The sequence below is a fragment of the Dermacentor variabilis genome, chromosome 10 (genome assembly GCF_050947875.1).
Source record: "Dermacentor variabilis isolate Ectoservices chromosome 10, ASM5094787v1, whole genome shotgun sequence".
NCBI lineage: Eukaryota > Metazoa > Arthropoda > Arachnida > Ixodida > Ixodidae > Dermacentor > Dermacentor variabilis.
In genome coordinates, this window is record NC_134577.1 from 58,759,378 (window position 1) to 58,786,578 (window position 27,201).

General features: G+C 46.2%; 2 protein-coding genes across 2 annotated transcripts in view; one reads left to right on the forward strand and one right to left on the reverse strand.

Moving 5' to 3' along the window:
* LOC142559817 (sodium-dependent multivitamin transporter-like) lies at positions 1-25,245 on the forward strand. Its single transcript, XM_075671488.1, has 8 exons — positions 1-54; positions 1,313-1,401; positions 10,217-10,326; positions 11,156-11,223; positions 12,330-12,416; positions 18,077-18,237; positions 19,515-19,615; positions 25,013-25,245. Exons 1-8 carry the CDS (start codon positions 1-3, stop codon positions 25,243-25,245), a joined length of 903 nt encoding a protein of 300 aa, XP_075527603.1.
* Positions 1-27,201, reverse strand: part of LOC142560586 (lysosomal protective protein-like) — a 260,452-nt gene that overhangs the window by 175,903 nt on the left and 57,348 nt on the right. The window lies entirely within an intron of this gene.

Sequence of the window (27,201 nt, forward strand, 5' to 3'; positions counted from 1 at the left end):
ATGACGGCGCGGACTTATCCTTACGACGAAGTCAAGAAAGATGCCAGCCAGAGGGTGAGAGCCTGATTTCGGAGATAGTGCGCAGCATTTGGCCAAAAAAATTGAGGCAAGTCATTTTGGCTCCGCCAGAGCAGCCGGTCTACAGCTCGTGGCAGGTTTAAAAAACCAACGGACAAGCTGTTCTCCTACAAAAAATAATAATTAACTGCCAAGCAAACTTTACTATTCTTCCCTTCTTTTCGTTCATAATATTGGTGATACCGAGCAAAGAGTTAACCCCTTCTCAAAAAAAGTCACGGACGTCAAACACAATGGAACATAAGTTTCTACATCTCGATGTCTAAGCGCTATACAACGCGACTCGACTCCATCTGTCGGCGTTTTTATGACGGAATGATGCCGTAATTCTATCGGATTCGGATTATCAACGCGGAACGTCTTCGAATACGATCCACAGTAGCGATTAACGATGGTGATCCAATCACCTCGGAGTATTCATTCAGCGGTCGTTCAATACTTTACTAGCTACATCTGCTTCCAGACTATGAATACACCGCTACAGTGGCTAATACGGGCACCCGTTCCCTTCTGTATTTCTTTTTCAGTGTTGCCTTTGCCGGTGTAGGTCTGCTGTCATTTTTCTACATTCTTCACGGTTTAACAGCGCTGGCCATGGTGTACTGGTTTAGGGACTGCGATCCTGTTCTGTCTGGCTCAATAACTCGCTACGATCAGGTGAGCTGCCTGAATTCCGAAAGTACCTAGCTACAAAATTCTTCCACTGCGTCTCGACTAACGATAATGTGATCACGTGATCATTACGCAAACGCAACATACATATATTAGGCTCGTCGTTATCTGAGTGCATAGGAGACGACAAGATAAATCTACCAAGGGCCGGCTTCTGTGACTCGGGAATAAATTTCTGTCCTCTCTGCCTTGAGCATGTGCTTTATCACCTGCTTTTCAAAGCCTGCTGTTGCCTTTGAGAAGTAAATTCAGAAGGCCTGACGCGATATAAACCGCTATACTAATGTCTCTCCCTAATCGAAATTGGCTTCCTGATCGCTAGATTATTTTTAGTAATCAAAAATGGTGACTTGATTGGTCGATCCTGATACCATTACACGATATGTGTCATAGGCGCGCGTGCATGCATGCATGTATGTATGTATGTATGTATGTATGTATGTATGTATGTATGTATGTATGTATGTATGTATGTATGTATGTATGTATGTATGTATGTATGTATGTATGTATGTATGTACTTATAACTTCATGTCTGCAATCATATTTCTTTTTTGCCCAGATCGTGCCGTACTACGTGAAAAACAGCGCAAGAGCCATCAGCGGAGTTCGAGGGTTGTTTTTGGCGGGCATTGCGAGCGCCTCCATCAGGTGAAGGTATTTCCGTTCGCGCGCTCACTTACGTCTTATTCCATCGGATCCCTGTCTGTGTTTCTACGCTTTCACTAAATGAAACGTTCTCATTGCGATTATACTCAACAAAAGAATTACTTTCGTCTTGAAGTTCAGATTTCCGGAACCAGGCGTTTTCTGAGTTTGTACCTGGAGTAGTAGAGCTATCGCTCCAAAAAAGAACCGTACACTGGGACTTTAAATCGGCCTGAAGTGGGCAGGCAGGCTGTCGCCATGTCGAACAATGACGTACTGATTTCCGCTCAATTCTGACACCGGAAGTCTGCGGGAGACCTATAGACAAAAACCGCTTTCGCGGTAACATCGAGCTGCGCACCACACCTGATATCGAGGAAGGTTAACGCATGATAAACGGCATGCAATAACCTCAGAGGATCCCAGTGATTATCGGAGCAGTAAATTTTGGCGATAATGGAACGTCAATTTCACGCTCCGCGCTTTCCGCGCCGAAACTGCGGTTCAAGTGCCCCAGCCGGTCATGTCGCCTCAACGTGCATCGCCATCAGGGGCAGAAAATTCAGCGTTCGCAAAAAGCACAACGTAACGGTAGACCACAACTACGAATGGAAACACGTTCCGTGCTATAGTGCCGTTATGGGCGTTATACTTGCAAACGCTACATCCAATAATTTTGAACAAAAGCCCCCTTTTTCACGTTATTTCTCCATGCGTTGCAGGTTTATGGTAGAAGTCTGCACAGTGATCAAAATTCCTTATCAAAATTAATATATCCCAAGTTATACGAACGTGGAAATGAAGATACATAAACAAGCGCTCGTCACTACATGTACCTGACACTGAGATTTCTCCACGATGACGTCGGGGAATATCTGATGAAACAGACCGAATATTTGCGCCAAGCTCAATATTGTCACTTCATGTGAGCGACACTGACATTTCTGCCCGATGACCTCAGGGAACATCTGATGAAACAGGCCGAATATTTGCGCCAAGCTCAATATTGTCATTACATGTGAGCGATGTTGACATTTCTGCACGATGACGTCGGGGAATATCTGATGATACAAGCTGAATATTTGCACCAAGCTCAATATTGCCACTACATGTAAGCGACACTGACATTTCTGCTCGATGACGTAGGGGAATATCTTATGAAATAGTACGAATATTTGATTCAAGCTCAATATTGTCACTACATGTGAGCGACACTCACATTTCTGCCCGATGACGCCCGGAAATATCTTATGAAACAGGCCGAATGTTTGCGCCAAGCTCAATAGTGCCACTACATGTGAGCGACACTGACATTTCTGCCCGATGACGTCGGGGAATACCTGATGAAGGAGGGCAAATATTTGAGTCAAGCTCAATATTGTCACATGTGAGTGACACCGACATTTCTGGTCGATGACATCCGGGAATATCTGATGAAACAGGACGAATGTTTGCGCCAAGCTCAATAGTGCCACTACATGTGAGCGACACTGACATTTCTCCACGATGACGTCGGGGAATATCTGATGAAACAGGCCGAATACTTGCACCAAGCTCAATATCGTAACATGTGAGCGACACTGACATTTCTGCCCGATAACGTCGGGGAATATCTGATGAAACAGGACGAATATTTGGGCCAAGCTCAATATTGTCACTTCATGTGAGCGACACTGACATTTCTGCCCGATGACCTCAGGGAACATCTGATGAAACAGGCCGAATATTTGCGCCAAGCTCAATATTGTCACTACATGTGAGCGATGTTGACATTTCTGCACGATGACGTCGGGGAATATCTGATGATACAAGCTGAATATTTGCACCAAGCTCAATATTGCCACTACATGTGAGCGACACTGACATTTCTGCTCGATGACGTCGGGGAATATCTTATGAAACAGCACGAATATTTGATTCAAGCTCAATATTGTCACTACATGTGAGCGACACTCACATTTCTGCCCGATGACGCCCGGAAATATCTTATGAAACAGGCCGAATGTTTGCGCCAAGCTCAATAGTGCCACTACATGTGAGCGACACTGACATTTCTGCCCGATGACGTCGGGGAATACCTGATGAAAGAGGACAAATATTTGAGTCAAGCTCAATATTGTCACATGTGAGTGACACCGACATTTCTGGTCGATGACATCCGGGAATATCTGATGAAACAGGACGAATGTTTGCGCCAAGCTCAATAGTGCCACTACATGTGAGCGACACTGACATTTCTCCACGATGACGTCGGGGAATATCTGATGAAACAGGCCGAATACTTGCACCAAGCTCAATATCGTAACATGTGAGCGACACTGACATTTCTGCCCGATAACGTCGGGGAATATCTGATGAAACAGGACGAATATTTGGGCCAAGCTCAATATTGTCACTTCATGTGAGCGACACTGAGATTTCTCCACGATGACGTCGGGGAATATCTGATGAAACAGACCGAATATTTGCGCCAAGCTCAATATTGTCATTACATGTGAGCGATGTTGACATTTCTGCACGATGACGTCGGGGAATATCTGATGATACAAGCTGAATATTTGCACCAAGCTCAATATTGCCACTACATGTAAGCGACACTGACATTTCTGCTCGATGACGTAGGGGAATATCTTATGAAATAGTACGAATATTTGATTCAAGCTCAATATTGTCACTACATGTGAGCGACACTCACATTTCTGCCCGATGACGCCCGGAAATATCTTATGAAACAGGCCGAATGTTTGCGCCAAGCTCAATAGTGCCACTACATGTGAGCGACACTGACATTTCTGCCCGATGACGTCGGGGAATACCTGATGAAGGAGGGCAAATATTTGAGTCAAGCTCAATATTGTCACATGTGAGTGACACCGACATTTCTGGTCGATGACATCCGGGAATATCTGATGAAACAGGACGAATGTTTGCGCCAAGCTCAATAGTGCCACTACATGTGAGCGACACTGACATTTCTCCACGATGACGTCGGGGAATATCTGATGAAACAGGCCGAATACTTGCACCAAGCTCAATATCGTAACATGTGAGCGACACTGACATTTCTGCCCGATAACGTCGGGGAATATCTGATGAAACAGGACGAATATTTGGGCCAAGCTCAATATTGTCACGTCATGTGAGCGACACTGACATTTCTGCCCGATGACCTCAGGGAACATCTGATGAAACAGGCCGAATATTTGCGCCAAGCTCAATATTGTCACTACATGTGAGCGATGTTGACATTTCTGCACGATGACGTCGGGGAATATCTGATGATACAAGCTGAATATTTGCACCAAGCTCAATATTGCCACTACATGTGAGCGACACTGACATTTCTGCTCGATGACGTCGGGGAATATCTTATGAAACAGTACGAATATTTGATTCAAGCTCAGTATTGTCACTACATGTGAGCGACACTCACATTTCTGCCCGATGACGCCCGGAAATATCTTATGAAACAGGCCGAATGTTTGCGCCAAGCTCAATAGTGCCACTACATGTGAGCGACACTGACATTTCTGCCCGATGACGTCGGGGAATACCTGATGAAAGAGGACAAATATTTGAGTCAAGCTCAATATTGTCACATGTGAGTGACACCGACATTTCTGGTCGATGACATCCGGGAATATCTGATGAAACAGGACGAATGTTTGCGCCAAGCTCAATAGTGCCACTACATGTGAGCGACACTGACATTTCTCCACGATGACGTCGGGGAATATCTGATGAAACAGGCCGAATACTTGCACCAAGCTCAATATCGTAACATGTGAGCGACACTGACATTTCTGCCCGATAACGTCGGGGAATATCTGATGAAACAGGACGAATATTTGGGCCAAGCTCAATATTGTCACTTCATGTGAGCGACACTGAGATTTCTCCACGATGACGTCGGGGAATATCTGATGAAACAGACCGAATATTTGCGCCAAGCTCAATATTGTCACTTCATGTGAGCGACACTGACATTTCTGCCCGATGACCTCAGGGAACATCTGATGAAACAGGCCGAATATTTGCGCCAAGCTCAATATTGTCATTACATGTGAGCGATGTTGACATTTCTGCACGATGACGTCGGGGAATATCTGATGATACAAGCTGAATATTTGCACCAAGCTCAATATTGCCACTACATGTAAGCGACACTGACATTTCTGCTCGATGACGTAGGGGAATATCTTATGAAATAGTACGAATATTTGATTCAAGCTCAATATTGTCACTACATGTGAGCGACACTCACATTTCTGCCCGATGACGCCCGGAAATATCTTATGAAACAGGCCGAATGTTTGCGCCAAGCTCAATAGTGCCACTACATGTGAGCGACACTGACATTTCTGCCCGATGACGTCGGGGAATACCTGATGAAGGAGGGCAAATATTTGAGTCAAGCTCAATATTGTCACATGTGAGTGACACCGACATTTCTGGTCGATGACATCCGGGAATATCTGATGAAACAGGACGAATGTTTGCGCCAAGCTCAATAGTGCCACTACATGTGAGCGACACTGACATTTCTCCACGATGACGTCGGGGAATATCTGATGAAACAGGCCGAATACTTGCACCAAGCTCAATATCGTAACATGTGAGCGACACTGACATTTCTGCCCGATAACGTCGGGGAATATCTGATGAAACAGGACGAATATTTGGGCCAAGCTCAATATTGTCACTTCATGTGAGCGACACTGACATTTCTGCCCGATGACCTCAGGGAACATCTGATGAAACAGGCCGAATATTTGCGCCAAGCTCAATATTGTCACTACATGTGAGCGATGTTGACATTTCTGCACGATGACGTCGGGGAATATCTGATGATACAAGCTGAATATTTGCACCAAGCTCAATATTGCCACTACATGTGAGCGACACTGACATTTCTGCTCGATGACGTCGGGGAATATCTTATGAAACAGTACGAATATTTGATTCAAGCTCAATATTGTCACTACATGTGAGCGACACTCACATTTCTGCCCGATGACGCCCGGAAATATCTTATGAAACAGGCCGAATGTTTGCGCCAAGCTCAATAGTGCCACTACATGTGAGCGACACTGACATTTCTGCCCGATGACGTCGGGGAATACCTGATGAAAGAGGACAAATATTTGAGTCAAGCTCAATATTGTCACATGTGAGTGACACCGACATTTCTGGTCGATGACATCCGGGAATATCTGATGAAACAGCACGAATGTTTGCGCCAAGCTCAATAGTGCCACTACATGTGAGCGACACTGACATTTCTGCACGATGACGTCGGGGAATATCTGATGAAACAGGCCGAATACTTGCACCAAGCTCAATATCGTAACATGTGAGCGACACTGACATTTCTGCCCGATAACGTCGGGGAATATCTGATGAAACAGGACGAATATTTGGGCCAAGCTCAATATTGTCACTTCATGTGAGCGACACTGACATTTCTGCCCGATGACCTCAGGGAATATCTGATGAAACAGGCCGAATATTTGCGCCAAGCTCAATATTGTCATTACATGTGAGCGATGTTGACATTTCTGCACGATGACGTCGGGGAATATCTGATGATACAAGCTGAATATTTGCACCAAGCTCAATATTGCCACTACATGTAAGCGACACTGACATTTCTGCTCGATGACGTAGAGGGATATCTTATGAAATAGTACGAATATTTGATTCAAGCTCAATATTGTCACTACATGTGAGCGACACTCACATTTCTGCCCGATGACGCCCGGAAATATCTTATGAAACAGGCCGAATGTTTGCGCCAAGCTCAATAGTGCCACTACATGTGAGCGACACTGACATTTCTGCCCGATGACGTCGGGGAATACCTGATGAAAGAGGACAAATCTTTGAGTCAAGCTCCATATTGTCACATGTGAGTGACAACGACATTTCTGGTCGATGACATCCGGGAATATCTGATGAAACAGGACGAATGTTTGCGCCAAGCTCAATAGTGCCACTACATGTGAGCGACACTGACATTTCTCCACGATGACGTCGGGGAATATCTGATGAAACAGGCCGAATACTTGCACCAAGCTCAATATCGTAACATGTGAGCGACACTGACATTTCTACCCGATGACGTCCGGGAATATCTGATGAAACAGGCCGAATGTTTGCGCCAAGCTCAATAGATCCATTATATGTGAGCGACACTGACATTTCTGCCCGATGACGTAGGGAAATATCTGATGAAACAGGACGAATATTTGCGCCAAGCTCAATATTGTCAAGACATGTGAGCGACACTGACATTTCCGCACCATGACGTCTGGGAACCTCTGATGATACAGGCCAAATATTCACGCCAAACACTATATTGTCACTAAATGTGAGCGATACTGACGCTTCCACACGATGACTTCCGGGAATATCTGATGCAACAGGCCAAACATTTGCGCCAAACTCAATATTGTCACTACATGTGAGCGACACTGACATTTCGGCAGGATGACTTCCGGGAATATCTGATGCAACAGGCCGAACATTTGCGCCAAACTCAATATTGTCACTACATGTGAGCGACACTGACATTTCGGCAGGATGACGTCGGGGAATATCTAATGATACAGGCTGAATATTTGTGCCAAACTCTATATTGTCACTACATGTGAGCGACACTGACATTTCAGCCCGATGACGTCGGGGGATATCTGATGAAACAGGACGAATATTCGCGCCATGCTCAATATTGTCACTACATGCGAGCGACACTGACATTTCTGCCCGATGACGTCCGAGAATATCTGGCGATACAGGCCGAATATTTCCACTGTATACACATGTGCATATTTACGTATACTTGCGAGTGACATCATTTGTACATGTTGTTGCATGCGTGTCTGTTATGGTAAATCTAGCTTGTGGACTACCGTTTCGTCATTCTTGTGGAACTACCGCGCACCGGGCGCGCACTTGCCAGGCCAGGTACTACATGTAGTAGAGAGCGCGTCGAACAGCTACTCAATTTTCATCGTCTGTGAAGCGATAAATCTAAAGAGCCGGGCAGCCATCTCCGAATGCCTGTGAGTCCGTTAAGACCAGAGGTGTTTGCATGTCATGGCGCCGACGTTGCGCACGAAGCGGCAGCGTTGAAGCGCTGCGAATAACCACCCTCGATGGGCAAGTCAGGAAGTTTCAGGAATACAGTCGCATATGTCTTCAACATTCGCTTTCACGAGAAAGAAAAAAAAATTCCTTTATTCTTTGCGTTTCAGTCCGCTCATGATAGCTATACACGCGCAACGATATGCCGCATCTTTGCGACTACTACTTTAGAATACTGAAGCCAGAAGATTCGAGAAAAAAACTGAATATTCTCACTGTTACAGCAGCGACGTACATCACAATATGTGCGATAATCGCTGATGCCTTTATAACATAAAGTTTTACTAAATTCTGAACAGCTCGATTATGCCGCGTGTCCTAGCTTGCGCTAGCAAAGCTGCTCACCTCCTTTCATTGTGTTTTCTTTTTTTTTTCAGGCGTGTTATACATAAGGCGCACAAGGTCCTGCATATAATAGGGCTTCACGACGCAACACTAACACTTAGTATATTTGCTGTCGCAAGCAAAAGCAAATTGATTGGCGCGAAGCATAACACAAACACAACCGCTGGGAGCGCAGAAAGCGCGTAAGGACACAGACGCCTTGAAATTAAATGACTTTACCAAAAGAAAACTTTTAGGAAAAAGTAGCTCGCATGCAAATTGCAGGCAACTTGACCATCCTTTGCAAGCGTGGTGGTATTCGTTTTTAACGGACGCTAAAGAAGAAAATAAGGTTAGTTATATTATTAAATCGGTCCTCCCACATTACCAAAAAAGAAGCCCTCTTACGAGAGATGAGGCTCTATAAATCAGAAAGGATGCAAAAAAAAAAAAACACGAAAGACCGGTGGCCGCGCCACCTTAAGTTTTTGCACCACCTCGCCATGACGTCACGGATTACGATAGCGTTTGCTGTGGCCTTGTGAACTTTTCTTTACCGCTAGAAATGCACTACATTGTATTCCAAAAGAGCCAAAGACTGAACTTACGAAATTTCAACGGCTCAAATACGGGAAAACACTTTGAAATCCCTGACGTCATACTGACAAGACGGCACTGGAGCTTTGACGCGAAATTCAAGGAAGACTTGGCGTCCACTTCCCTCATAATAATCGACCTTTCACCAAGAAATTCAACGAAAATACAGTGCTGACAGAATACTTTATCAGTATAAACAGACTTGGTGTTTCACTCCATTGTCCCTCTAAACTTTTTCTACTCTAGAGCAGCCGCCACAAAAGTAGCTGCAACAGACGCTACGAGGCCATGACTGCCGGAGTCATTAATACACACACAGACGAACAAATGGCCGCCTGAGGCGAGACATTATCTGCAAAAGAGAGACAGAAAACCGAAGAACAGTACGCGAGCATTTTTACGGCAGTGACTTGGGCAGACAGCTTTGTTCTGTTACAAGCCACCGGGGTTGCTGTGGAGAGAGTAAAATAGAGAGTGCCTGGGCTACTCAATTTATCTGGGTTTTGGAGCAAAACATAAAGGAATGCATGAACATACCAAAATAAAGTAATTAATTTTTTTAAAAATCAGATGGTGTAGCTAGAGATAAAGGCACTGCAACAAAGTGTTCACTGAGGTCTGTCCCACATCCCTACCCGAATCATAAAAACACTTCGTAGTCCTTGCGCACTGGTAGAAGAGTCGTTCACGCGCTAAATGGATGGTAGGTATAATTTTGGCTTGCCTTGAATGTACCTTGTTTCTTTCTCAGCACGGTCTCATCTGTCGTGAACTCCAACGCAGCTGTTCTGTTTGTGGACATTGTGTCGCCAAACTTCCACGTTCCGCAAGCGAAGACTGCGCTCGTAATGGCTGGCCTCGGTAAGAGTGTATATTTTAAACATTTTAGAGGCGGTAGAGCTACGGCTTCGTTCCAATGGCTTTCCATGCATTTAAATTTATTTCGCCTCCGAAAAATCGTTATTTCTGATCGTGAACATTTGTTCCTTAATTGTCAATCACAGCGATATTTATATCTTAATCGAGCTTCTAATTGTTAAAAAACATTGGTCAATAAAAAAAACGTAAAGTTTTTTTATGCGCAGCTGTAGAGCACCGTCGAGTTATTGTACGAGATAAATCTATGCTGTTTTCCAGTAATTATTTTTAGGCTATGCAAACGAACATAAACCGGTTCAGATCGATTTGAACCGTTATTCAAACCGATTTGGACCGGCGAAGCATCGTGCGTCACCTCCACTCCCGCGACATCGTAGCGTACTAGTCTCACTTTGCGTCTGCCCGATTCGATGCTTACACCTGGGCGCAAATTGTGAGCGGCGCAGAGCATAAACATAAACGTCGCACGGGGTTGTATTGTGACTTGTGTGGCGAACAAACAGAAACGTGAACATTGTATGACTCATCGCGTTGTATGGCATGAAAGCATACCCAATTACACGCATCCCATTCGGCTGCGTAGCACACGAATCACCCCGCGACTTCACCGAACCTTCGCAATTCTCACAGATTCCGACGTGTACGTTGGGTAAACGCAATCTTTTCGATCGGGACGCACGCGATTATGAGCACGCGTATGCCTTCTACCTCGCGCTAGAAGCAGCGAGTGCTGGGGAAGCCAACTTGGAGGCTTTGCAGGGAGTCCGCAGTGCGACGGTGCAACGGCCTCACTATAGGCTTTCTTGTGCAGCGGCGGCAAGCGGCACAGTCATGACAATCGTGGGCCTCTTGGTTCCCTACATAGGATCTGCCGCGAGGGTGAGTAACGTTGACATTGCAAACTCTCGGAAATACAGTTTGTTTCTGTTTGTGCGCCGACTGTTTGCACGGTCAATCTGTGAAGCGCGACCAGCTGGGCATGAATCTCCTTGGCAGCCGGACCACTTCTCGTGCTTCAACCAACTTATACCGATAGACGCTGCCGTTGTCGTTTTGATGTCCCAGCGACGTTCCGCGCTAGTAACTTGAACACAGTTTGTTTATTTCGCAAGAACTAGAAAGGCGCGCGTGCTCATTTTGGCGCCGATCAAGTGGGCCTGTTCTAAATTTATGGTACCCATAATACGAACTTTATGAACGCCCTTCGTACTCTTCACTAAGCTTTACAAAGAACTGCACGCGAGGTTGCTACCAGACCTCGAGCCATATGGTTTTCAAGAAATTGTTCTCCAGCATCCTTCTCGTGCATGATATCCACAAGCCAAGATCAGCCTACGTATCAACAGCTCATGCATAACTCTGGCTGAACGAGAATCCCAACATTTTAGGGGTTCCTATCGATACACACTCGAGCACGCTTCAAAGAACATCAAGTTCACGCAGAATCCGTTCTTTACAGCCGAGTTGAGCGTTCATCTTAAGTGGACAGCGAGAATAAGCCACCGAAATGGCAAAAAAAAAAAACATTTATCGTTTTCCAATGTAATCGGTCAGCTTGTTTTGCTTTTTCAAAGCCAACCCGATAGTCGCACCTTCCAGATTGTTCAAATCAAGACATGTGGTCACCACCGATATCTTTGCGAAGGACGAGATTGCACAACCATACTTCCGCAATCGATCTAAAAGAGCGCGGAGCAGCGACATACTCTTTCTGACAAGCGCTGCCATAAATCGCACGAAAATTGCGACCATCATCCGGTTCTTGTTTGTAATAACCAAGCATTCGTTATAACAGAGAGCTTTGTAGGTGGGCTCCACTTGCTTCCAGTTGCTAACTACGTGAACAGTTTCCCTTCCCCCCCCCCTGCTGAAGCGACCAACACGTGCAGAAACGTTTCTTTTGCGTAGTCGACACGTTTGACATCTAGTAGCGTTAGAAAAATTTGCATATCCTTAGATAACATGTTGCAATATGCATTCTGCAGTTTCTCATCACACTGAGCGCCGCAGCGTCCGGTCCATTCGCAGGAATCGTTATTCTTGCGTTTCTCTTTCCCTGGGCCAACACGAAGGTAAGTACTTCAGACTCATCCCAAATTTTTCGCGTGCTACGGCAGTCATTTCATTACTTCTATATTGAAGCTCTCTTCACCTCTTCCCCCATACAATGCTAGTACTGGCTGGTGTCTTCACGACTGCGCAACTTGGGTCACCCTGAATCAGCAACGAGGCATGTGGCGCTGGGTATGCGAACATTTTCAGCCAATTTGTCAGAACGGGAGTGTGCCCCTGGGTAGCTGTCCGAATAGACAAGCACAGCAAGGGGACGAAAGGTGAGGAAGTCGGCAACAGAAAACGAACAAGTCGGCTACAAAGAAGTGAAGGTGTCGGCATAAGAAGCAGCCTAGGCTGGGAAAAGGAGAGGAGTTAGGATAATGGGACCAAAGCGTGCATTGACCGAGGAGCGTTGAGCTTCATAGCAGGGCAGAAGTGAAGACATCAGGGTGTCTACCAAGTTGACGTTTTCAATTTCCCCGAGTTTTCCAGGATTTCCCTGAGCGACACAGAACTTTATTTTATAGTAAGATGCACAGCAAATAAAATATATGCGAAAAAGAAAAATTATAAAGCCCTAAGTAAATCGAGTCAATCATTTTAAAATACGAACAAAGAGATGCATACAGAAGCAAAAAATTTAGTCAATAAGCTATTTCTATCAAGCGATAGCAAGATCATTGGTACCGAACTTTTTCACAAGTGAGATTTTCTCAGCAGTTGGAAATTCAACCTCAACTGTCCTCACATACTCTGAGCCCAAGCGAAATGCCTCCGTTCTGTGTTCTCCTGCTTTCAAGAGTTTATTTTGGTTTGGATGAGGGTCACCTGCATCTTTGCGTCAGCCAACACTTTGCTTTTTGAGCTCAAGCTCCTTCAAACAAGAGGCGGCACCGTTCCTTTCCCGATTATTCCTCAATGTAAGGGTCATTTCTGCTCTTGTCCTCGTTCCGCCGCACGTTCGCCCCAGGGACCATTTGAAGCATCCTCTTGGTCAGTTGTACAGTCAACGTCTGATTTTTCGTACTCCCTAGGGGCCACGAAAACATCCGAAAAAATAAATTCACGTATTTTACTGCCCTTAAGGGCTCAAATCCTCACAGGAACGTGCGAAAAAGCTCTGAAAGCCTGCCAGTACACTTATTAGGCATATCGGTGCTCGCACTGTGACAGGAGACGGCGCGTGCACGCGTGTAAAATTATGGAATACGTGCTGTGTCCCGTGACACTAGCAACTTCCCACGCTTGTTAAGCTTCACCGCAAGACTTCACGCACGCTTCACCGCGTAATCTTTATGTGCTGAGGCGAGGCTCCCTTTCGGGACCCGGCATTACGCAACGCGTTACGCTTTCTAAGCTTCGAATCCAATCGCCAGGATTACAGAGGTGGAGTCGGTGCCATTACTGACAGCGGCGAATTCTTTCAATGAAACTCACGGCACCGAACGGCAAGAACCTTAATAGCAAACGTCGAAGCAGCTAAGCCTAGCGTTGCCGCGGTGGTGGCTACGGCTGTCAGCGGATCGGCGTGCGAGAGCGCCGGTGCGAGGCGGTGGTGTTGGCTTTGATTAATGCCGTTTCGGACCTGCGGTCGCGGCAACAAGTACGGAAAATCGGACAGCGAAGGGTTCTTGCGTCTGAAATTACAGGCGTTCTTATACATTGACTCTATGGGGCACGTTGTGGTGCCGCGAAATCGTCCGCATTATCGGGCATCTCACAAAAATCGGGCGTCCGGAAAATCGGTCGTTGGCTGTACACTGGCAACTCCTCCAGCCGACGACACGCCGTCAAAGGCGATTCGGTACGATTCCTCTTTTTCACTCGAGCCAGCAGTAGGGCGACTTTCGTTCCCTTTCAATAAAGCAGTCATTGTGATTGGTATACTTTATAGTTCTCGCGTGCAGTTTTTTCCATATGTATAAAGCCAGCCAATATCTTTTTCTTCGTGTCATCCTCATTCCTGCCCAAACTTCTATTGCCGTCATACCACTTTATCATCGATTCCTCCGTTTCTTTGTGTTAAATTGCAAATTTGAGCCGTATGTTTGTGCTCTGTCGAGTTGCTTTGCACATTTATTACACCCCATACTCAATGTCCTGTCAAGGGGCCTGTAAGGTATTTTCAATAAATGAATAAATAAAATGACAACTAATTTTCCCTGATTGAAGCACAAATTCCCTGTGTTTCCCCTGTGTTTTTCCTGACTATTTAAAATCCCTGAGAATTCCCGGTTTCCCCAGATGGTAGACACCCTGGACAGGTACACGTCGTCGAAAGCTTCCCTCATAAGCGATTTCCCACATAGGCATGCGATCCTCCATTTAAAAATAAATAAATAAAAGTAATCAAACTACACTGGTACCACGTTGCATTCATTAAGGCTTGTGCTTCATACAGCAGCTTGTACGTGTTTCGCAATTTTATATGGACTGCTATGCACGGTTATTGTTCTTGTTCGGACACTGCAGGTCTTTTCTTCCTGCGCTACGTTTAAGTTTCCTTTCTCGAAGCAAGAAACCAATCTGAGTAAATAAAAAGATATTCCAGCACCAACTTACTAGAAGAGCACGGTAAGAGCTCGAGGATGGTAATTGCCTGCTGACTTCAAATGAAATTGGTATTTCTCATGAGCCGCCAACACAATATCAACGCTGATCGAGTGGCGCCATCTGCTAGGTGCAAATCGAAACACTTTCTCGGTGTAGCGGCACCAGCAAACAGCTGATCCTAATGATAACGATAAAACATCGCTAATGTTTGTCCTCTGCGTGAGATTGGAATAAAGGATGGCTGATTTTAGCATTTATTTCTTGCCGTCACGACGCCGAATAACAAGCGAGGGAGCCTTCGGATCGAATTGGGCGGTCTTGGCGCGTCTTGGCGCGTCAGGGCGCGTGTGGGCGCGTGTGGGCGCGGCAAAAGCCCGTTCGAGCTCTTGCCCGCACCGACGACCGACATTGCTGTGCTGCCACAACCTTTGCTATTTTTCATCATTAACCTCAACAGAGCTTTAACGCCCATGGTTTCGGGTAATCAAGCTCCGGAATGTTTTCAGAGAATACAGGTGAGAAGACCCTGACCCGGATAATATTCACGAGAACCAGCACCGGCTCGACTGGATGAGACGATCGCTGTGAACGGTGCTCAACGTCCGCATTATGATGCCACCAATATTTACTTGGCTGCCGTTGGTGGCGAGTCAGCAGCCTAATATAATGGTCGATGTACTACGACATCCACACTGGGGGCTTACTAGTCTGGCACCATAAGGGGTTCTAGTAGCACAAGCGGGAACAGGTGCCCGGTGTTCCAGCCCTTGGCTACGCCACTTATTGCAGCTATGCCTCTTTAGATTGGTTGCTCAGGACAAGTGCATGCGCTTGCAATGGCCACTACTGTTCAGAATGCGAAGGGTCGTTCTCGTGACGTTGGAAATGCAGCTTGTAGCTCTAAAGGAAATATAGCTTCTGTGTCGTTGGTCAGCTTCGTTACACGCTCGCCGAGCGCAGCGCGGTACATTTCTCTGTAAAATTTTCCAACTTTGCTCTGCGACACAAATGTCCTTCATGCAATATGGTATGGCATGGTAAAACTTTAATGCGATCATAATGCGATAATGGACATCATTTCACTCTCCCGATAAAATCTCGCACATTTGTCACACATTACCTATGTTTTAGACCATTACTGACTAAATAGTGATTAAAGTGCTCTAGTGTACAATGCGTGCGTGTGTGTGTGTGTGTGTGTGTGTGTGTGTGTGTGTGTGTGTGTGTGTGTGTGTGTGTGTGTGTGTGTGTGTGTGTGTGTGTGTGTGTGTGTGTGTGTGTGTGTGTGTGTGTGTGTGTGTGTGTGTGTGTGTGTGTGTGTGTGTGTGTGTGTGTGTGTGTGTGTGTGTTTTAATATCCGTAAGTTAAAACGAACTTATCTCTGCGAGACTTTGAGCGCTGAGCTTAACACGGGCGGTTCCTCTATCATTTCCTTGAATTAAAAGGAAGCTATAGTTTTGGTCAACTCCCGTCGTGTCACCCCTTCAAATACACCAAAAAAACGCAGCAATGCTGTTACGAAACAGCTGCTAAACCGATCCGAATGAAATTTGTTGCATTTCATTGATGAAGTTAAATTCTAGTGATTGTACGAAGCAGTTTGGCTAGGGCCTGGAATTTTTTTTACAAATAATGCCGAAAGTCGCTACGGCAAAGAAATGTAAGCCCGTAGTTTACAAATCTATACCTCTGCACCAAAAGGAGGTATGGAATTTCTCTAACTGCATCCGTTGAATCATCTAAAGCGGATAAATTTGATCTATCAATTTACGGCTTATGTGAATCCAGTACGATGTTTACAAATGTTTTGCAAAATACCCACCCACAAATTAGTGGTATAGTTCACATGGGTGTATGATACGTCTGTTTTGTCAGCTTTAGATTCATTATTAGGTGCAATTTGAACAATTATGACATCGTTTTTCGTTGCTGAGTTACCAAGTTGTAAACTTGATAGCTTCGTTTTGCGAAGTATCGACACATTCAAATTTTTTTATAAAGAATCGACGGCATAAATAAAGAAATCGGCTTGCAGCCACTAGATTCCATTTTTTTTTTATAATTTCAACAAATGGTCAACAAAATCGGCGCTGTAGTCGCTGCGAAAAACGCTTTCTCCGTTCCCTTGCATTTAGATAGGAGACCCCGAGCTAAAGTTTCCTCTTAAGGCTGCCTTTTAATTAATTGAGAAATCTGAATCACCACCCGCGGACTCTAGCCAAATTATTTGATCACAATCAACGAAACTTGCCACTGCGCTTCTGAACGAGGACATGATACCATCTTTCAGTGGCTGCCGGGACACTGTGGCATCGTTGGTAATCACCTCGCCGATGACGCTGCCCGACGTGCCCAAGATGGCGCACCGACACTCCGTATACCTTTATCGAGAGTAGACGCTGCAAGAGAGCTTCGCCGTCTCGCTCGTACCATCGCGTTAAGTTGCTGGCACTCACCACAGAACGCCACAGATTCGTTTATACAGGCTCAACCCATCACTAAACTTAAATTACCAGGAAAGCTTTCACAACGTGACGCAACCCTGCTGTGTCGGCTGTGGGTAGGAGTAGCATTCACCAACTCCTACAGCTATCGTATTGGAATGGCGGACTCGCCAATGCGCGCTAAGTGCAAGTGTGAAGAGACCATCAGTCATCTTCTGTGCCACTGTTCTCGCTTTGGTAGCCAACGTAAGACTCTCCAGTGTGCCTTGAATAGACTGGATGACAGGCCATTTACAGAAGCAAAGATCTTGGGAGCCTGGCCTCACAGTTCATTAGCCCAGAAAGCAGTTCGAGCGCTTCTTCACTACCTGAAGGCAACCGACTTGAGTGCCGGACTATAGACATCCTACGCCTAACTTAGTTCATGTGAAAGTGCGGTATAGACTCATGTTTTCTCTCTCTCTCTCTCTTTCACTCCCCATTCCCCTCCCCACGTGTAGGGTAGCAAATTGGACTCAGTCTGGTCAACCTCCCTGCCTTTCCTTCTTCCCTTCTCTCTCTCTCTCTCTCTCTCTCTCTCTCTCTCTCTCTCTCTCTCTCTCTCTCTCTCTCTCTCTCTCTCTCTCTCTCTCTCGATCACTGGCGCCAAAGGGCTCCATTCCTTCGTTTGCGTCTTCCAGGGCACGGCTACGGCCGCGCTGGGTGTGTTTCTCATCCAGACTTGGCAAACAACTGGGCGGTTCATGGCCCGCATAGAACCCCTCAGAATGAACTATGGCACTGACAGATGTCCGGGGAATTCAACGTACCACGACGTACCGCAGCACGAAGACCGTCCTTAGTGAGCATTTCCCGGTTTGTCCACGACCGACTGCGGCAGCATAAATTTCTTTCGTGGTTGTCCTTTGGAAGTTTAGAAAATACTGACTGAATATCATTAGCGGAATCAAAACTAAGTTTTGGAGCGTTGAGCCAAACGAGTACTTCTGTTCAGCTTCGATCGCGCGTACCACACCTATCGTACGCTTTTATCTGCTTCGCCACGCCTCTCCTAGCTAGTGGCGTAGACTGTACGCTGCCTGGAAACTTTAGTCTAACAATTTTCGCAAACAGGTTCCGCTTTACAAAAGTGAAACGCTACAGGCGGGCGCCTTTGAGAGAATATTTCTGCAAGAGTTGATACGAATTATGTACTGCGTAGCGACTCAAATCACCTGAGTAACCCCTTCAGGTGCCGATTAATTTAGTCAATTGAAAATTTAGTTTCGTAAATTTCTTGCATATTGAAAATAACGAAAAGCGTACAGCCGCAAAAGAGATCAAATATTTTCAATTTCTCGGAGAGTTTCGAAAAAGAAAATTCTAGAACTTAGACTCCGTACAAAAAACTCTCTACACGAACGTAATATACGAGGACATCAACTATTTCATGTACGAGTATTTCGACATTTAACGCAGCATTGGCAGAGTAGCTGAGAGGTAGGATCCCGGACTGCAAATCTGTTGATCGCAATTTGGAATCCTCGTATCAGGATATTTTTTCCTTTGTTTCATTTTTTTTTTTTTGCGAAGAATTGTGAGATTCCAGAGGTGGCAGCGGCGGACATCAAACCGACCCTACAACAGTTATCGCTGTAAAAGGAAAATTCACTGCGGGGAGGGGGGGGGGGGGCAATGTCCATATAGTATGGTCATCTTCACCCCATCGCGAATAATGCGTCGAATAATGCAGAAAACTTACGGTTGGAGTATATAAACTGCTACGGTTTCATGATGTCATATATTCTATGTATTTTCTATGTACTGCACCCTTTACTCAATGCCTCTCTTTCAGGCCTGTCAGATATTATTAAATAAAGAAGTTAAATATGCGTGAACGTGGGCCCGAATTCACCGAGATTTTTCTTCGTAATGGCTATTCCCCACTGGCCCCTCGCGCCTTCCCTAATATGTCCAACATCATGACTGCGCGGCCGGAATTTGCGCCTAGGAACAATTCTAGAGGACTTTTCCTTTTGCGCATATGGACCGTGTAATCGGTGGCTGAACGTTAAGCCTCGCTCAGGAGCTCGCCTTCCTTTCCCGCCTAAATGTGGTCACGTGCTCTCTACCCCCCAGCTCGGACGTTTTCCCGCTCTACCGGCTTTCCGCCTACTGGTGCTGCCTGTTCTCGACCATACTGACAGTGCTGCTCGGCCTGATTTTCAGTATCCTATCCGGTATGTATATCAATCATTTTACGCGCCCAAAAAAAACATACCGGCAGAATTCGGTGTGTGGGCCCCTAGAAATAGAGAACTTGAGATTAGGGGAACGCAAGCGTTCGGGCCCCCTAGTGCTTGGGGCCGAGGTAGTGCGCATGCGCAGACACTTACGTAGGGGTAACATTCATAATAGGGAGGCATGGAAGACCTCGCTCGTCAGCCTGAAAGGACTACCAGCTGCCGTCGTTACTGCACTGTCTTTATTCGCAGTTTTGTAAACATATACAGATATTTCTACTTGCGTCTTCGAGGAGGATGATCCCAGTCATCTTCACTAAAATGGCTGCGTTCATTCTTCAAGAAGGCTAAAACACGTTCGCTTAAATAAGTTACTTGCGCACAAGCTTTGAGCATAAACACTGTTGCCAGTGTCATGTGTCTGGAGGTCATGCCGGGAGCCTCGCAATTTTTATCATTGGTACCATGTATCTGCAGGTCTACACGATTCTCAAGATACATTTTATAATGTAGCGATAGGCACTAAATCAGTAATAGCACCACAGCAATCGCGAGCATATTAGAAATAAAGCGTTGACGAAACCACAATTGTCAGCACAAATAAACATTGTAGGGTTTTTACGAGCCAGAACCACAATCAGATTATGAGGCACGCCGTAGTGAGGTACTGCGGATTAATTTCGACTACCTGTTCTTTCTTTTTTTTTTACGTGCGCACATGTGTCTCTCTTTCTTTTTTTTTGCATTTCGCTCCACCATCTATATGCACCCGCCGCGGCCGGGATTCGATCCCGCGCCCCGGGAATTAGCAGTTCAACGCAAAAGTAACCACGCCACCGCGGCGGGTACGGCACCTATACTCAAGACTGCGGGCTACCGGTGGATAATGTATCGAACAAAACTTGCGCATCCTTCACAGTCTTTTCCCTGTGGTACCCCCTCGCGGAGAGCTACAAATGTCGGGCAGCATGTTTAACGAGCGCCGCTGGACAGCTTCGGCTGAACTTTTACTGGCAATTCACTCCACTCTGATTGCCGTAACTTTTCAAGCGAGGATTAGGCCTAAGCTATAGGCTAGGCTTAGACTAAACGTCAGCTAGGCTTAGCAGCGGCAAGGTCACTGCGCGTACGCGTAACGCTCCCCCAAGCCGGTACACTATAAAATAATTTACATCCTTCAAAGTAAATGAGGGCGTGCTTTGTCTATAACTCAAATCACTGCACTCATTTCACCACAAAAAGGGCGTAAGGGTGTGAGTTATAGATCGATTTACACCCTTATTCACTTTTAAGGGTGCAACTTATTTTACAGTGTAGTGGCCAAACGAAACCCTCGCTCATCAACAAGACCGGCTATGCAGAATGTGACTATAAGCGTCCACTTTGTCTGTATACTATTCTTTGGCAGCCACGGGCTAGGAAATCGCACAAATTTTGTTTGTGATAAACGTGAAATGGACGCAGTTCTCGGAAGCGCCTGAACATGTGCGATGTGAATGGTTCGCGAGGAACACAAAGGTAAAAATCCCTGCATTTCGACCTGCACTGCGGTGCTCCTTCGCCGTGAATCTTGAAATGAAGCCTTAATTGTAAGACCCGTTTCCGCAAATGCGAAGCACGTCTAATGTTAAATGGCCCGATAAAGCACGGTGTCTGCTAAAGGCAAGGCGCACCATAATGCGCGCTACAATGTGCGTCAGCGTTACATTACCCTCAAGCTCTGCCCGCAGCTCGACCGGATGAAGGCCTCCAAAACGCCTTGCGTCTTTCGAGTCCTTTGGCCTTGAAGTTCTGGCAGCGAATCGGCTTGCTTCAACATCGACAAAAGGTGCGTTGCTTGCGATCGCATGTCGTTTCGTTTGCTTTTCTGCGATGTTAAGTCAAAACGCACAAAATACATCATAATGATAGTATTACGCTCAAATATTTGCGTATGCTGAACTTCTAACTACACAGCTTCATCGCAACTTTCTTTTATTTACCTTTGGGCTTGCTTTGCTTTGATTTGGGCTGTACATCCCTTACGAAATTGGCAGATATGGCCCTTATATGATTTATATATGGCGATATTTTTGCATATAAGTGCACATATAAGGCCACATAATGTTATGTATGGGCCCAGATATGGCCTTACACTGCCATATAAGGATCCCAGTAAGGACTTATATGGCCATATAAGGGTCCAGATAAGGCCTTACACTGCCATATATAGGGGCCCAGATAAAGCCTAATACTGCCATATGACTGCAAGTAAGGCTTTATAACGCCATATAAGGGTACAAATAGGCCTTATACTTACATATATGATACAAAGTGAGCGCCTTATATTTTCATGTAAGGAGTTATAGGTATGTCTAAGTTTGAATGCAAGTCATATTTTATACATTTGCTGTCATGTTTGCATTGCCAAATGAGAGCGTTCAGAAGATCACATGTATCCATATACAACTGAATTAAGGCCTTTATGAGTATAGCCGGTTGGCACGCATACCGTCCATATGTGGCGCTTTCTCTCGTACAATGCAGAATTTTTGTTCACTAACAGTGAGCTCGTTCGAATCCCTCTGATTGCAGCTCAGCCGACCATTGCGTCTTATCTTACGAATTACGCATAGCTTATTTCTCGCTTTCCGGCCGTTGTCAGGAAACAATAACGCAACTTATATCCAAAATGATTTATAACGCCCTTTTTTGTTTATAAAAAAAAGATAAAACCGTAGGGCCTGGCGGCGTTAAGAAGGCATAGTTATCACGTATCCATGGCGACGCTTTTTGTAATCATAATTTTGCAATCAACCTTCAGTGCGGTACCGCACTGCCTCCCAGAGGAGCTGTGGCGTTGAGGGCCCCGTGTCACAGAAAATCCGGCGTCGGCGGAGTTGTCCGTGAGCGAAAATTTCCGAAATATTTTAGGTATATGCATATATGCCACGCCTTGCTATATGACATGCGGTATGTACGGGTTACAGTGCCGCAACATTCTATCACTAAAGTTGCTCATACCTTGTCTTGCATTCTTGACAACGGTATTCCTCGTAGTTTTGAGAATGACGGCAGACAAATAAATGTCACGGAACAAAACACCCACAGCGCACGTCTGTTTTGTTAAAGCTTCTCAGACTTAAATATTAAAAGTGCGAAACTATAACAGACAGTTGCAAATGGTATAATTTTTGGGCGTGGCTGTGCACAACCTCCGGAATCTGCCCACGCAAGAGGCAGCGTTTCTACCGGAGAGCTCACCTTCGTGCATAGCGTTCGCCGCCAGCGCTTCCCGGTAGATGTAGTTACATAAGCTGCAGTCGACGGGACGCGTGAGAAGCAGTCAGGGATCTTTGAATGCTATCGTGTTTCACTCTTAAAAGTGAAGCTTAAGCGTATTCCAGGGTTTTTTTTTTTTTTTTACGCTTCGACTTCCCTATAAAACCCAAAAATTTGGTCTTGCTATTATAAACGATTTATTATTTGCCGCTTTGCTTTCGTTTCATTTGCAGGAACCTGAACATGGAGCAGTCAACGAGCGAGGCGATAGGATATCGTCTTACGAAATTCTGCCTTTGCAAGATAAACAAGACGAAGCCTAAGCCACGCGCGGGGTATATAACGGAGTCAAGACTCATCTCTCTCCGTGTCGAAAAGTGACCGGCACACCTAAGCCATACGAAGACTTGTCTGTGAACACCAACCAGTTGCCTAATCCAAAGTACGGCTTTAGAACATCCCTTTCCAGATGCAGGACAGCCAATCTGGATCCACCAGTCCGGTTCAACTTGATGCCTTCCCCTTGCCACTTCGCTCTCTCCCAGCTACCATACAACATCCCGTGCGGCTTTTGCGAACGCTAGCTGTATTCAGTGGAACGTTTTGACACACCTATCTGTTCGGCTTGCGCAAACGTGAACAACCAGTCGAACACCTGTTCCCATTGCTGCAATGTTCATGCAGCCGAGCTTGCTTCGGACTCTGCTGAAGTGTACTCAAGACCAATCTCAAATACAAAGGTTCTTGTACCATGGTCTCGCGCATCGCTGGCTCAGAAAAGCACTCCTCGCTTTACTGCTGTTCCTACAGTCTAGTGGCCTCAGTGACCACTTTGCGGGCCTGATGTTCGCCCGGCTAGTGCCACCTGCTGGCGTTCCTTTTCAGGATTATTTCCTTTTTAATTGCGACAACAAAGATATGGGCACTACAAGAGTATTCCTGCCGTCGCCGTCGCCGTGATGTTCCGTATAAAGTCCGAGGGCGATAACATCGCCACCGCGCGCCGTATGCTGTATGTGCGAGTGAAAGCATGCGTGGGCGAGCCAACGATGGCGGCTCAATCTCGCGCGCTCTAGAGAGGAAAGCGGAGAGGAAGCGCGCTGTCTTCCGTCGCGGGGAGGGGGGTATGGTGCTACTCGGGTGGCGGCTGCGTATGGCGTGGTCGCGCACGGCCGCCCGGGCCCTATCTCGAAAGCGATCTGTGATGAGTACACAGTCTAGGTACATCAAGGGCTCATAGCTTCGTGTGCGCTGTTCTCGCCGCTTAGTTCGCGTAAAAGCGAGAGGCAGCACGAAGGTCAATTCGCTCGCTGCTGCTTCGGCGCTTTCTCACCCCAGCGCTGTAACAGCGAGCGCGCTGTCATTGAGTGAGACGTGTTCATCTTTGCATGTGCGCGCGTGACACTATGCTTTTTAATTTAGTTAGTAAACGAATGTTTACGAGTTTATACGGTCTATAAAACTACTATCCTTACGTATAGCAGCCGTATGGCAGTCTACTAATTTGCTAACGCAATCGATGCTTCACCTTTAAGATGGAACTGCGACTTTGTTCTGAAAGCCTGCACTTCCTTCTACAGAGGAAATATGGAACTAGGAGGGAGCGTCAAAGGATAAAATTGAAACCAGAGAAAGTCGATCTACGCGTGATCCCGTCAAGGTAAGTGTTAGTGTCTTCCACCGCAGCGCTCGCCGCGCTCAGCGCACGCTCCCCCCAAAAAAAAGACAACGAAGGCGACAGCAACGTGCGGCTGCCGTACGTTGAAGACAACAACGTATACGCACAAGTATATGCACAAAGTATATCCCCAAACATATCAGGAAGAAAAATATCAAAGTGGTTGGCAAAGCACCTGAACAAGTGCGCGTCGATTAAAACCTACCGAGAACCAAGCACATGGGGCTGAGACCACTGAGCGTCATATATTGGGCCATCTTTTTGAGCTAGAGAAGCTAAGCAAAAAGCATCGAAGAAGATTGCAAGAGTAAGTGAATATACTTTCTGAATCTACTGAATTATCTATGAAACTCATTGGTGCGAGGTTTCTTCCAGTTCCTCCGCAAACATGGCGTCCGCATATTGTTTCCGAGATTCACGTCGCACTTCCAACTCCTGTTCTTTTTTCGCCACAGTCATCGCCGAAGCACGCTGGGGTGCTGCTTCGCCGACCCACGAGGTTCACGCACACGACCTGACGTCGGCGCCTCTCCGACCAACCAGCGAGTTTTCGAGACACAAGCGCCTTCTCCTTTGCCCCAGTGACCAGCTTTTATCCGCTGGCTCCGCCTTCGTGTCAGCCACCTCCTCCTCCCTACTGCGCTTCTTCATTATGTCAACGGAACGAAAGCGGGTGAAAGAGCCCTAAGAAAGATGGTCGCTGTAAAAGCGAAGTGGATGGCTTCACAAAAAGTTGGCTTGCGAAGGCTACCTGCGTGACGGATTGCTCAATCTTGTAGTTTATTTCCTTCTTCAACTCTCCATACCGTTGCCAAGAACGGCAATCCGAGTGTGCGTCTGCCTGACTATTCATAATGAAAGTTGTGTTTTAAAGGATTGCAATAGCCAAGTAGTCACCATCCTTCGAGGAAGCAACACTGATAATTGCCAGAGGGCGCGACGAAACACAAAATCAACCTGACCTCTGCCGCATTTACTCCGGCGCACAGTCATCTTACCATCTATGAATGAATGAATGAAGTTTATTTTTGTTTGCCAAAGGAGTGCTGCATCCTGCAGCGGAGTCGACAATTTGTGATTTTCAGGGCCTACAGGAATCGCCTGAGAAGAAATGCAGTAACTCTAGATCGGCCTACACGGTCCAGCCACCCGGTGGCGCAGAACTTAGCCAGCCAAACACAGAAGTCATGTTGCAGTAACCAAGTGTAAAACATTTTAAACGTTTAAAAGGACAACATGACCATGATTACGCTCCTGCCGAAAGTTTACATCACCAAAGTAGAATACACTTGGTTGCACTATATACACTTGGATACACCATACACCATATTACACTTCGATACACTATAGTAGCTCTGTGTTGTCTGGTTGAGCTCGTGTCACCAGGAGGCTTAACCGTGCCGGTGGTTAATATTTGCGCCACCGCTCATCCGGTAAAAGAACAGGCCGCTTGCGCTTGCGTTTACCCGAATAGCGAAACGCTACTTTATTGGTGTAGTAATCAGCCAGCGTGAAGTGACGACCGCAAACGCGTAGATGCTGGTGCCGATTAGATAACGACAGTCCGATACGCTGCAGCCACTCCGCTCGCATGCTGCCTTACAGAGAGACACGGTGTGGCACGATGCACGTTGTACCAAAAAATGTGAACACAGAGCGCTAAATAGGCTGTTGGAATGTTGGATTCATGGTTACGACGCTTCAACGTAAAGACAAGGGACAAAAGAAAGGAAGTGCACAACACAGGCGCTGACCGCAGCCAAGCTGGCTAGGTCATGAAGTTCTGGGTTAAGACATGGAAAGGTGCCCATTGTACCAGAAATGTGGTGAATCAAGACTGCTAATTGGGCTATTTGGAATGTTGTATTCACGGTTACGATACTTCAGCGCAAAGACAAGCTGAGAAGTTTCTCCGAGAGCAGCTCGGGCCGTTCCGCCGTCTCCTTATGCGTAAATTTAACTTTTTTTTAAATACTCCAGGGCTCACGGAAGCCCAAGCCAAAGTTACAAGGTACATACAATATAAAACACTAAATATAAAAAATAATTAAGAAAACCCGAAGTAGAGTACAATATGCAAGAAGCATTTTGGAAAGAGAGAGAGAGAAATAAACCTTATTGTTAGACCAGGCTTCTTGAGCCCAAAGGTGGGTGACCTCCTCAGTCCAGGTAGCCATGGCTCGCTGCCGCCGCCCGAGCCCTGTTCACCAACCGTAGCTGGCTGTCAGGGTCTTGAGTCACCAGCAGAGCCTCCCAGTGGTCTTCCGATTTTTCCTCTATATCCGCTTCTTCCTGCATGTTATCGCCTGGTGGTGATAATGACGGTGCTACTTCGCGGTTATTTCTGCACTCCAGCTACCCGCCGTGGTTGCTCAGTGGCTATGGTGTTGGGCTGCTGAGCACGAGGTCGCGGGATCGAATCCCGGCCACGGCGGCCGCATTTCGATGGGGGCGAAATACGAAAACACCCGTGTGCTTAGATTTAGGTGCACGTTAAAGAACCCCAGGTGGTCAAAATTTCCGGAGTCCTCCACTACGGCGTGCCTCATAATCAGAAAGTGGTTTTGGCACGTAAAACCCCAAATATTATTATTATTCTGCACTCCAGCACCATATGGCGCAAGGTGTTGGGCGTGTCCGGCGG